Source organism: Nestor notabilis, unplaced genomic scaffold (assembly GCF_000696875.1).
Source record: "Nestor notabilis isolate BGI_N333 unplaced genomic scaffold, ASM69687v1 scaffold8558, whole genome shotgun sequence".
Classification (NCBI taxonomy): domain Eukaryota; kingdom Metazoa; phylum Chordata; class Aves; order Psittaciformes; family Psittacidae; genus Nestor; species Nestor notabilis.
Genome location: NW_009938700.1, coordinates 73733 through 85233, shown reverse-complemented (window position 1 = coordinate 85233; position 11501 = coordinate 73733). Strand labels below are relative to the sequence as shown.

Genomic DNA, 11501 nt, shown 5'->3' with positions numbered 1-11501 from the left:
CAACTTCATTCGCCAGCTCTTTCAGGACCCATGGATGGGATTTCATCAGGTCCCATGGACTTGTGCACATTCAGGTTCTTAAGGTGGTCTTGAACTTGATCCTCTCCTACAGTGGACCTAAGGTCTTCATTCTCACAGTCCCTGCATATGCCTTCCAAGACTTGGGCAGTGTGCTCAGAGCATTTGCCAGTGAACAGTGAGGCAAAGAAGAAGCTATTTCAAAACACTTGATAGATTTTTTCAGATAACTTTATTCTTTGAATAAAGATAGCTTTATTCAAAGAACACCTTGATTGAAAGAGAACAACCAGAAATTTCTGTGTGGACCTCAAATGCTGCAGTTAAAATTCCAAGGATTTGACTTATTTACAGAAGGTAGAGGATAAGTATCCCTTACTTTTGATACTTGATTTCTTTTTGGTCTTGGTCACTGGCTGCTAACACTTTCTTGTTCCTAGCAATGTGTGACTAATAATTCCATGCTAACATGCGGTGGAAGTCTTTAAAGTATTTTTCATACACTACTTAATAGATACTAGAAAAAATACCAGCCTGTTTTTTCAAAACAAACAAATAAACAGCAGGCCAATGTGTAACTTGCTTTATCATTAGAACATATCATCTCTATAATGCAGCAGAAGGATCTATTTTGGGGCATACCACCAGTTATGTGACTTTCAGCACCAAGTCCTCAAGTGTATGAATACCTGTCATCTGTCTGGTGGCATGGATGCATAGTCTTTATTCTGCTGTGCTCCATATTAACATTCATTTAATATTTTCACATCTGATGTGCTGAGCTCTTCCCCTACTAGCACACCAAATTAATTCTGTGCCCTGACATGAATGTAAATGAGGATGTGAACATGTGTGGTTTCAAAAATCAGGTTACATAAAGTCTTCTTATTAACATGTATGTCAAAACAGTATAGTATTTATTTTGGGGACTTAAATGGATAAAAATAACTATCAGGCCTTAAAAATCAAGGCGGCCTTTGAAGTCACACTAATACCATACAATGGAGCATGATGTGGAGGTCTCTGAAGTACAGCTCACTTGGTTCCTTTGCCCCAGACATTCAATATGTAAGAATAAAGTACTTGTACCAAGGACACCTGCAATCTTTACACTGGTATTGTAACTTGTTAAACTTAGTAGCAACCAGCACTTCTGCACTGCGTTCTGAAAATTATGCACCATGCAAAAAGCTGATATAAACATTATGCAGCTGGTTTCTACATGGATACAGAATGAATACAGAAAGCTGTGCTAGCAACTACAAAGCATGCCAAATTGGCAGTAAATTCAGTGTTTATGCTTTGAGTTGAAACTGGCATGTCTCCATGGCCTATCATAAGACTATCCAGCTTTCTCAAACCCATGGGTAAGCTACTGTTTTAGGAACACCCTTATAACTGCTCTTTAAAGATGCATAAAGTGCCAAGTGATGCATCTGGAGCTCTACGTACAGTATGTCACTTGGGAATTTTACAGGCTAGATGGAGCTGCTTGCAGTTGGATGGCCTTAGTTACACAGCTTTACTCTAGTGTCTTTCTACACTGCACTATTAATATATGTGCATATTTAAATTAAATACACTTTTTTTTTTCTTATGTTTTGTTTCTGTTTTGGCCTTAACAGTCTCAGTTTTCCAGTGTTGTCAGATGTATGAGTTTTTTCTGTGGCTCATATGCACGCATTTTAAGTTCTGCTAGCAGTCTATCCTTACTTTAAGTTCATTTCTTCTTATTAATTGTTAGGTCTCAAAAAGAACACTATATAGCTGGAAATCGAAATCAATTCTAGCTCTGCCATTGTGGGAGATTAGTCTTGCAGATGTCTAAAACTGCAAAACATAATTTACAAGATAAAACCATTGAATTGATTTTGAAGACATTAACTTTCCAGAGTTTCAATCAAAGTATAGCAAAAATCACTGAGGAAGATATATTGTGAACTGAAGTTTCACTAAAACTTCAGTTTTACTTCTGAAAAAAAACCCCCAAACCTTTGTATTAAGAAATAAATTGGGCTTAGTCATAGATATTATTGACTGTATACCTATAAATACTAATCAAGAACCAATCCATTGAATATTGCTTGATAATGGAGCTTTCTGAATCTCTGCATGTGTCCTGGTTTTGGCTGGGATAGAGCTAATTTTCTTCCTAGAAAAAAAAAAAAGGGTTACTGTTGAGATGAACAATGTTGCATGCAGCCCAGGACATGGTCTCATTTGTGAACTATGCAGTCAAGTATGTTAGGCTAAGCAGTTTAATGTTAGACTTGGCTAAAAAGCAGGAAATACCTTCAATATTTGGGAAAATCATCAATATTTATCTTATTTGATACAAAGCCATTGTTTTCTGTCACTGTACTGAATAGTGTAACTGAGAAATTTGAGTAGATGTATCATTCGAATAGACAGTAAATTCATTGTCATCATAGATTACACTTTGAGTTCACTTCTTACGTTCATCTTTCTAGCTCTTCCATTCTCCAAGACTTTTCTCCTGCTTTCTCTTTTGCATTACTGTTTTATTGCTGCTCTTATCTCACTCTATACCACAGGTTATGCAACTTGTTCTTCAAGAATCTTTGTTGCTCACTTTCTATTGATTTCACATGTGCTGAGCTTCTGAATACTTCAGTCTCTCTTTAAAGACTATACCTTACCCATAAGCATTTTTCAAGCCTACAGCTTGCTACTGCCCTTTCAGGAAACAAACTGTTATTTTCTTCCATTGCTAGAAAACAGAGGCCATGAGTGTTCCCACTTACAGCTTGTTTCTGGCTGCTACTCTGAATTTAAACTCATGTAAAGTCTGTCCTGAACCACCATTAAATCCAGTACCCAGATTTCCAGCAGGGAGAGGAGACTCTGATGTCTGTTCTTGCCTTGCATTCCTGGACCTCTGCTGCTTTGTTTCTGGACTGTCACAATTGTTTCCCCTAGATTGTTGCTTTTTCTAAGGAATTACTTATATTACCTCTAATGTTTTGTTCTCCAAATGACAACAGGTAAAACTGACACCAGCCTCACTTACCTTCACTAACACGTGAGGAAACTCTCATTTCACAAGAAGTTGCGTATTTCTGAGCTTGATCCTGTGAAATGCCAAGTGCCCTTCCTCCCATAAGAGTGGAGAAGTCTTGGCAAGTAAAAGGCTTCAGAAGCAGTATTGAAAAATAATGGCAATACCTAAATATGATTGAACTAAGCATTCTCATGTGACTTGACTCCATTTTCCCACACTCAGCACCCATTTGCTCTCCCCCTTCTCCAAGATGCACTCATGCCTTTGTTTGAAAGGTTATTTATCTTTTCAAAATGAATAAATAGACATCTCCTGTAAAAAGCCAAGCCAATACCAGAAGAAAAAATATTCTCAGGTTTCCAGGACAGTAAAAATTACACCCATCTAAAAATAACCGTCTTATAACATACTTCCATGTTACTGAATTATGCTTTATAATTTATTGTTCTTATGACATAGTTCAGTTCCATATCAGCATAATTCTGTTGCACATTATTGTCCTAGACCAAACTCAGACTTCTTCTCTTACAGGGTTACACAGTATACTCCTTACCAACCTGAGGTCTCCCAGGGCAGGCTGGAGAGTCTGCTAAATTACCAGACTATGGTATGCGATATCACAGGAATGGATGTGGCTAATGCATCTTTGCTGGATGAGGGGACAGCTGCTGCAGAAGCCATGCAATTATGTCACAGGTACAATGTTTAAATGTATGGTTCTGTGTAGGCATGGGTAGGTGAGTGGGTTGAAGTTGAGTGTGGTGTTTTCAGTGTCAGCACATAACAGAACAACCATAATTCATGTTGTTAAGCCCAAAGAAGTTCCCAGTGTTGATGTGAATGTTTAACTCTGACATCTAAGGCCTTAAGAAACCTAGGGAGGTAGAGATCAGGGGTGAGTCTAGAGCAAGGAAGGCTTACCCTTGGTAGAGGAAGGTCAGGTTAGAGAATATTTAAGCAAACTAAACATACATAAGGCCATGGGAGCTGGCATGATGCACCTATGGCTGCTGAGGGAGCTGCCTGATGTCATTGCGAGGCCACTATTATCTCTGAACAGCCATGGAGACTGGGAGGTGTACCTCAGCGCTGGAGGAAAGCAAACATCAATTCTGTCTTCAGGAAGGGCAGGAATGAGGGTGCAGGGAACTAACTACCAGCCAACCAGCCTCACCTCGATCCCTCCAAATTGACAGCGCAACTGCTAGTCCTGGAAACCCTTTCCAGGCATGGGAAGGACAAGAAGATGGTCAGGAGTCACCAGCAGGGATTCACACAGGGAAAGTTACGCTATGCTTAACCATCCTAATAACTTTACACAATTAAATGGCTGGCTTGGTGGCCAGTGGTGGAGCAGTGGGTATCGTCTATCTTGATGTTCCTTAAATCCTTACAGAGCAGCCGAAGAAGTATGGGCTGGATGAAGTGACAATGAGGAGGACTGGAAACTGTCTGAGTGACTGGGCCTAGAAGGTGGTGATCAGTGACATGAAGTCTAATTGGAGGCCAGTTATTAATGGAGTACCCCAGGGGCAACCCTGTGTCCAATTAATGATCTGGATAATGGGGCAGAGAGTATCATCACCAAGCTTGCTGATGGTGCAAGGGAGTTGTGCTGACGTCTAGAGGGGCCTTCACAGGCTGGAAAAATGGGCTAACAGGAATCTCATGAAGCTCAATAAGGGGAAGTGCAAAGTGCTACATCTGGGGAGGAACAACCCCAGGTATATGGGGTACATGCTGACTGCTGGCAGGCTGCGAAGCAGCTTTGCAGAAAAGGCCTTTGGGGGTCCTAAGGAGCACCAATATGAACACAAGCCAGCAATGTGTTCTGGTGGAAAAGGTGGTGAATGTTATCCTGGGCTGCATTAGGAGTGTTGCCAAAATGTCGATGGGAGTGATCCTTGCCCTCTTCTCAGCACTAGTGAGGCTACATCTGGAATGCTGTGTCCTGTGCTGGGCGATCCAGTACAAGAGAGACATGGACCTACTGGAGAGAGTGTGGCTGTCCTGCCTGTGGGAACAGCCCAGCTCCTGACACCCAGACACATACCTGCTCCAGCTGCCACCACCACCGATACATGGGCTTCTATGGCAGAGGTGCTGCTCCAACTGCTGGCACCAAGAGCTACTCACTCCAGTTACTCAGGTGCTGCACCATTGACACGTGGATCCTCTGCGGTCTGACTCTAGTTGCTAGCACCCAGACAGCATATACACCCACCTTCACTCCCAGAATACAGAGTTCTCTCACCTCTGACAAGAATCAGAAAGGAATTAACAAGAAGAGAGGACAGACTGCATTAGTTGGGTGCAAGTGCAGCAGCTATTTATATATGACTGTCCTTGTTTACCCCTTTACCCCTCTGTTTTCCTACACTTGCTCCTCCCAGAATCACTTAGCTGTATCCCTTATCCCCTGAACATCTCATCATAAACCCTTGTAATCCCAAAATGCTTTTCCCCTGCTTCCTATAATGTCTTCCCCCCAAGGACATGCCTAGAAAATGTGTCTGTTTAGGTTAATTAATTAGAGTTCGAACCTCTGTTCTCTCCTGTGCTTGTGGAGATGGATCTCTGATGTGTTGATCTCTTCTGTGATAGGACTGGGAGCTGCAGGGACAGGATGTTATTTGGGTCTCCAGCTGCCATTGCCTCTCTGTGCAGGTTCAGAGAAGCATAACCTAATGGTTTGTGACATGAATCTTTCGTGTCCATGAACACTAGAGATGTGAATTGTTTTTTTTCCAATTGGTGAATTGATTAAAAAGATCTTTAAAAACTGATGAGGTATGTCAGTCCTAAATTGCTAAAAGTGAAGCTCTTACTGTTACATCCAAATGTACTTTCAGGAATCTGTATTGTAGAGGCATGTGAAGGAGATCTGAAAATCAAATGAAAGCTGAGAGATGGTTGGAGGTCACTTTAGCAATGTATATCAGGAAGGAGATTACTCATTAGAGACTATGTTGCAACTATTAAGTTGTTCAAAGCATCAGTCTGACATAAAACCATGTTTACCAGAGAAAACTAGGCAATTGTCTTAGCCTCCATCTTAATACTTTGATGGCTCATGTTTCATTATCCTGGGTAACAGTGAAAATCTGTATTAAAGACCACAATCATATTCCTTTAAAACAGTATGTGTTGTAGTTTCATAAGCTGACTTCTTGTTCTGTTTCATAGTCTGTTTTTAATTTTTGTCACATAAGAATCTCATTTCACTGTCCAAAATGAAATTTATTATTTTAAATGGACCAGAACCTTCATTCTATCTTACATGTAATTTGGTTATAATAACTAGTACTAACAACTGCCTCTTAACTTAGGAAAACTCACATTTAGGAAACGAATTAACTCTATTTCCATAGATAAATTGGAAACGATAAATTTTTGATATGTGACCTTTTTTTTTAACTTTTTAACAGGCACAACAAAAGAAGGAAGTTCTATGTGGATACCCGATGCCACCCTCAGACTATAGCAGTGGTCCAAACTAGAGCAAAGTAATGGTTTCTTTTGTCATCTGTGCCTCTTTACTACATACCTAATATTTTTAGAATATATTATTACGTTTTCTTTGCAAAACAGAAGTGAAAATCTGTCAAGATTTGGTGTTCGTTCTACTTTTCCTTTCAAATACAACTGCAAAGTAATTAAAGATATTTTAAAAGAGACTAAACCTGTGATGAAAAGAAAATACTGAATTTTCCTCTTAAGTTGTTTGCACAAATATATGCATTTGGTTATTGAATTCAGTCTTGTCATTTTTTAACTAGGAAGTTAGCTACCCTAGGTAGCAAAACTTACCTTTTAATGAAAGCTTAATCCAACTTAAGTTTACAGTTTAAAGTAACCATTTTCTAGAAATTTTACTTGATTTTCAAATTTAAACATCCTAGAGAAGCAAAATGTTGATAGCCAGTAGCTTATGCATCCTCTGCTCTGCTTTGCTCCATATTTCTGATGATATCAAATGCAATCGTTCTTTAGAACTATATACCATGACATGAAACTTTCTCAGCATTTAGTGCTGCAAAGCAGGTTCAACTCCTTGTATGTTAAAGAAAAAGGTTGTATATAAGCTCATGAAAATGTCATATTAAGTATCATTCCAAGGCAGGAAGTGGTTTGAACATGTCTTCTGCATGTTTTTGTTTTCCAGTTACACAGGTGTTATTACTGATCTCAAATTACCCCATGAAATGGATTTCAGTGGAAAGGATGTCAGTGGAGTATTATTTCAGTATCCAGACACGGAAGGGAAGGTGGAAGACTTCTCTGGACTTGTTGAAAGAGCTCACCATAATGGGGTAAACTAGCTTTTGTTGGTCTCACAGATTTCAATCTGATGCATCAAACCTTCATATTCATAGAAATGGTTACATGACATACCATCTGAAGTACTACTCTTCAGTTCCACACAGTTGATAACCATTACAACCATAGCACTTCAGCTATGTGCTGGTGATGTGGAACTGTTTGAAACTATACCGTGTTCAAAATTAGCTCCCATGCAAACACCATGCCTTCAGAAAAGAGGCTGACTGCTCTATGTACTTCTGTTCCCAGACTCTTGCCTGCTGCGCAACTGATCTTCTAGCTCTCTGTATTCTGAAGCCTCCTGGAGAGTTTGGGGTAGATGTTGTCCTGGGTAATTCTCAGAGGTTTGGCGTGCCGCTCTGCTACGGGGGACCTCATGCGGCATTCTTTGCTGTCAAGGAAAATCTAGTGAGAATGATGCCGGGCAGAATGGTTGGTGTTACAAGGTAAGGGCTATCTTCACCTCTAACGTCTTCAGGGGAAATCGAAATGAAACACATTATGACATATTGTGCATATTTTTACATGCTAGAGACCCTACAAAAGGACCTCTCTGAAACATGGATTGGCCAAGGCCCTTTCAGTTATCTTGTATAACCTTGTTAGACAGGTTATTTTTGTGTACAAACTCTGCATGCTTTTACTTGGTATCATTAGAAAAGATGTTACTTTTTCAGTGTTAGTTCGAATTAAGTTCTGGATAATTATTTGGCTAAAGCAGTTACAATAATCTGTGTCATTTTAAGGCAAATACCAAGTTTTGGTGTAGTATGCTTAGAAAAATTACCGTGTGCTGTACTGGACCAGACACATTTGCCAGCCATGATATAAACAGAAGTCTAGAGGCTTTAGTCTCACTCTCTGATATCACAGTTGTCCTGACATAGGCTTTATTCTCTCCAGCCACTGAGAGTAGGTAATTAGTTTCAAGTTATCTGTATAGAGTCCAATGTCTTAAATTACTGTAATTTTAAAGTAACAGAAGCAACATTTTCATTGTGATTTAGAGATGCAAATGGAAAGGAAGTGTACCGACTTGCATTGCAAACACGAGAGCAGCATATCAGGAGGGATAAAGCTACCAGCAACATCTGCACAGCACAGGTAACTTGTTATGCTTTATTTTCAGTGGTAGAAAGGATCAAGTTAAACTGTAAGATTATAGTCCTAACATTACAGTAATTTGTGTTAGCTTTACTTTTGGGAGTTTTTGTTAGAAAAATTGAGAACATAATTGAAATATTCTGGTGTTTGTACATTTCTTCTGAGTCCTTTAAAAAAATGGAACTTTGCTTGAAAAATAGGGTATTAATGTCCTTTTCCTTTAATGAAGACTTTAGCCCTGAATTCATGCAGTGTCATGAGTCTATCCGTCTCACAGGTTGAACACCACTGAGTAGTGCTGTGTTTGTTATGAATGAGACAGATTTCTTAGTAAAATGGAGGATAATTCTAATGATCTGAAATTGCTCACTTGAGCAAAAAATAAAAAAAAATCCATTCTTAAATTCTAATCCTACTTGTTCAAATTGTCACAACTGATATTTTTGTCTGTGATTTGATGCAAAAATATAACATTACCAGAGAGCTATCCTCACAAGAAAATACCATGGTTAAGTAATTATCCAAACCAGTTATTTTCAGCATGCCTTTGCAGACCTTCAGCCAGACAAGTTCATAAGTTTTCTGACAACACTTTGCTCATGAGTTCACTGTTGTGCCAGAGTTTGAGGAGAGATTATTAATATTAAAATAAGCTTAATTATTTAGTATTCACAAGCTATTCCATAAACATTTCGTACTAATCCTAAACAATTAGTTTTCATATGACACTGGCTTTACTAGACATACGTTAAACACCTTTGTTGCAGTAATTGAGTTTAAATTCATGTTAATTGCTGACACAGTTGAATTTCAAAGATCACTGAATTTAGAATCAGTGCTCACAGTTTCACAAAAGTATTTTGCCTTTCCCACCTTTTATTTTGTAGTCCACACATAATCAAGTATAACATCAACTAAGTATATGTGGTTGTCCCTGGGTGCTAAAGAAAAGTTCTACTCAACTAACATGAAGTAGTCTTTGATGATAATAACAATAACAATAATGTTCTAAACTGTATTTGGATGGTAGGCTCTCCTGGCTAACATGGCAGCCATGTTTGGTGTATACCATGGGTCTGATGGCTTAAGGCATATTGCAAGACGGGTACACAATGCTACTCTAATCTTGGCTGAAGGTGAGTACTTAATGTTAGCAGACATTGTTCTTAAATCGTACACCTTCTTAAATAGTACTTCTTCTTAGAAGTTTCTTTTTGCCAGCTAATGTGTGTTCTCCCAACACTAGAGAGAACTTTCTAAAATGAAATCACAGCTAATGTTTTTGTGTACTTCATACTTACAATGTACTTGGACATCATAATGATGTCCAAGAATTAGACGTCTATGCGATATAAACTTGCAAGCATTACTTCCATTTCCTTGGGAAACTAACAGAAGTCTACACAATGAGTCTTTAGATGGTAAGTTTCAGTGCTGTTTTCCAAATGCAGGCTCTGTACTTCACTTACTGGACCATCCTAGTTTAAACACAGAAATCTGCACAGAGTATTGGTAACATAGCAAAAAAAACCAATAAATGAGATTAAAGAAATAGGAACATTTCATTAAGTTGGGCGGAGTATCATACCTGATACGAACACTGAAATTCCAAAGTTTGATAGCTGACCAAAAGCACAGAACCTGTAGCAGAAAATGGTGATTGCAGCTGGACTATGTGGTCTGGTAGTTTTTTTCGCTGGCATGACTGTCATTGCTGTCAGAAGGAACTACATAGGGCTGGAATACTGGGAGTTGAGAAATGATTGCCACAATTATACATGTTCTACTTGCCACCTTAGCTTCAAGACCTCTTGCTGCTGTGAAAAAGACTAGGACTCTAAACTTTATTATGGCAAGCTCCATGATGGTTAATATCCATTTATATAATAATTTTACTTCTTTCCAGACTTGTGATTTTGTCCTTATTGTATTCATATACCAGTTCTGCTACTGTGTATATTACAAATGTGATGTATCAGAAGGATCTTCCCCAGGTTCAGTCTTCATTATTAATTAGGCCTGAATCTGATTTAGATGCATTGCACACACTGAGATATTCACTAAAAATCTGGTTATTTTGCTGCTCTGTACACAAGGAGAATATTTTGCTTTATTATGTAAAAGCATTTACTTATGAGATTGATAGTGTTCATGTGCAAGTACTGTTTAAGCAATACAGTATGCAGCTAATAGAATTAACTTACTGTTTCTTATAGGTCTCAGGCGAGCTGGTCATAAACTACATCATGATCTGTTCTTTGATACCTTGACGATCACATGTGGATGCCCAGTCAAAGAGGTTTTGGACAGGGCAGCTCTTAGAAAGATAAATTTTCGGATTTATAGTGATGGCAGAGTAAGCACCTCCCTAAATATTTCTGAAATTTTGTAGCTTTACTTTTTCTGCATTAAGTCTCTACTGATTACATGTGCTAAACAGAACAAAATTATTTAAGACTTCTTGTAATTTGCTCCAATATATCAGTCAGTTATAAAGACAATTTAGAGAATGAAGATGGTAGGTGTTGTACTGAGTTTCCAGAAACAATCGTTGTATTCTTATTTTATGCCTATTTAAAAGGTTATCTAACTGTTTCATGCTAAATATGCCACTAAGGGCTAGAGTGGAGGGACTCTGAAACTTAACGATGAAATGCAAGATGATCTCCATAATTCAAGTCCTGTGTCAGAGTTTAAAAACAGATTGAAATGTAAACCACATTTTGGTAGGCATTCAGGACTTTTGGCAAGGTCCAACACATTCTGAAAAATGGTGGGGGATAGTCTAACAAAACAGGCAATTTTACTATTAGATGGAAACACTTAGAAACATTAGAAGGGAGGTTACAAGTCTTAAAGTTTATGAGACATCTGGCTTGGATGTTTTAGCAGGGGAAATGTAGGAATTGGAAAATCTTACGTAAATAAAATAAGTTTACATATCTATTACATAAAACAAAGTGACATTTACATATTGTTGGGTAGGTTGATTTCTTTTTTTCTTTTTTTCCTTTCTTCACGCCACCCCCCCACC

The 11501-nt window shown here is 38.5% G+C and overlaps 1 protein-coding gene across 2 annotated transcripts in view; it reads left to right on the top strand.

Moving 5' to 3' along the window:
• The first annotated feature begins 3576 nt into the window (after nt 1-3576).
• Nucleotides 3577-11501, top strand: part of GLDC (glycine dehydrogenase (decarboxylating)) — a 27874-nt gene continuing 19949 nt past the window's right edge. Inside the window, exons 1-8 of one of the 2 annotated variants that reach the window (XM_010019471.1) lie at nt 3579-3736; nt 6469-6526; nt 6632-6633; nt 7206-7353; nt 7613-7809; nt 8371-8467; nt 9498-9603; nt 10684-10823. In XM_010019471.1, the coding sequence (XP_010017773.1) occupies nt 3645-3736; nt 6469-6526; nt 6632-6633; nt 7206-7353; nt 7613-7809; nt 8371-8467; nt 9498-9603; nt 10684-10823 (840 nt within the window). In that variant the 5' untranslated portion in view covers nt 3579-3644. Of the gene's footprint in view, nt 3737-6468; nt 6547-6631; nt 6634-7205; nt 7354-7612; nt 7810-8370; nt 8468-9497; nt 9604-10683; nt 10824-11501 lie in introns of both variants that reach the window. The other variant, XM_010019470.1, reaches the window with a different exon arrangement.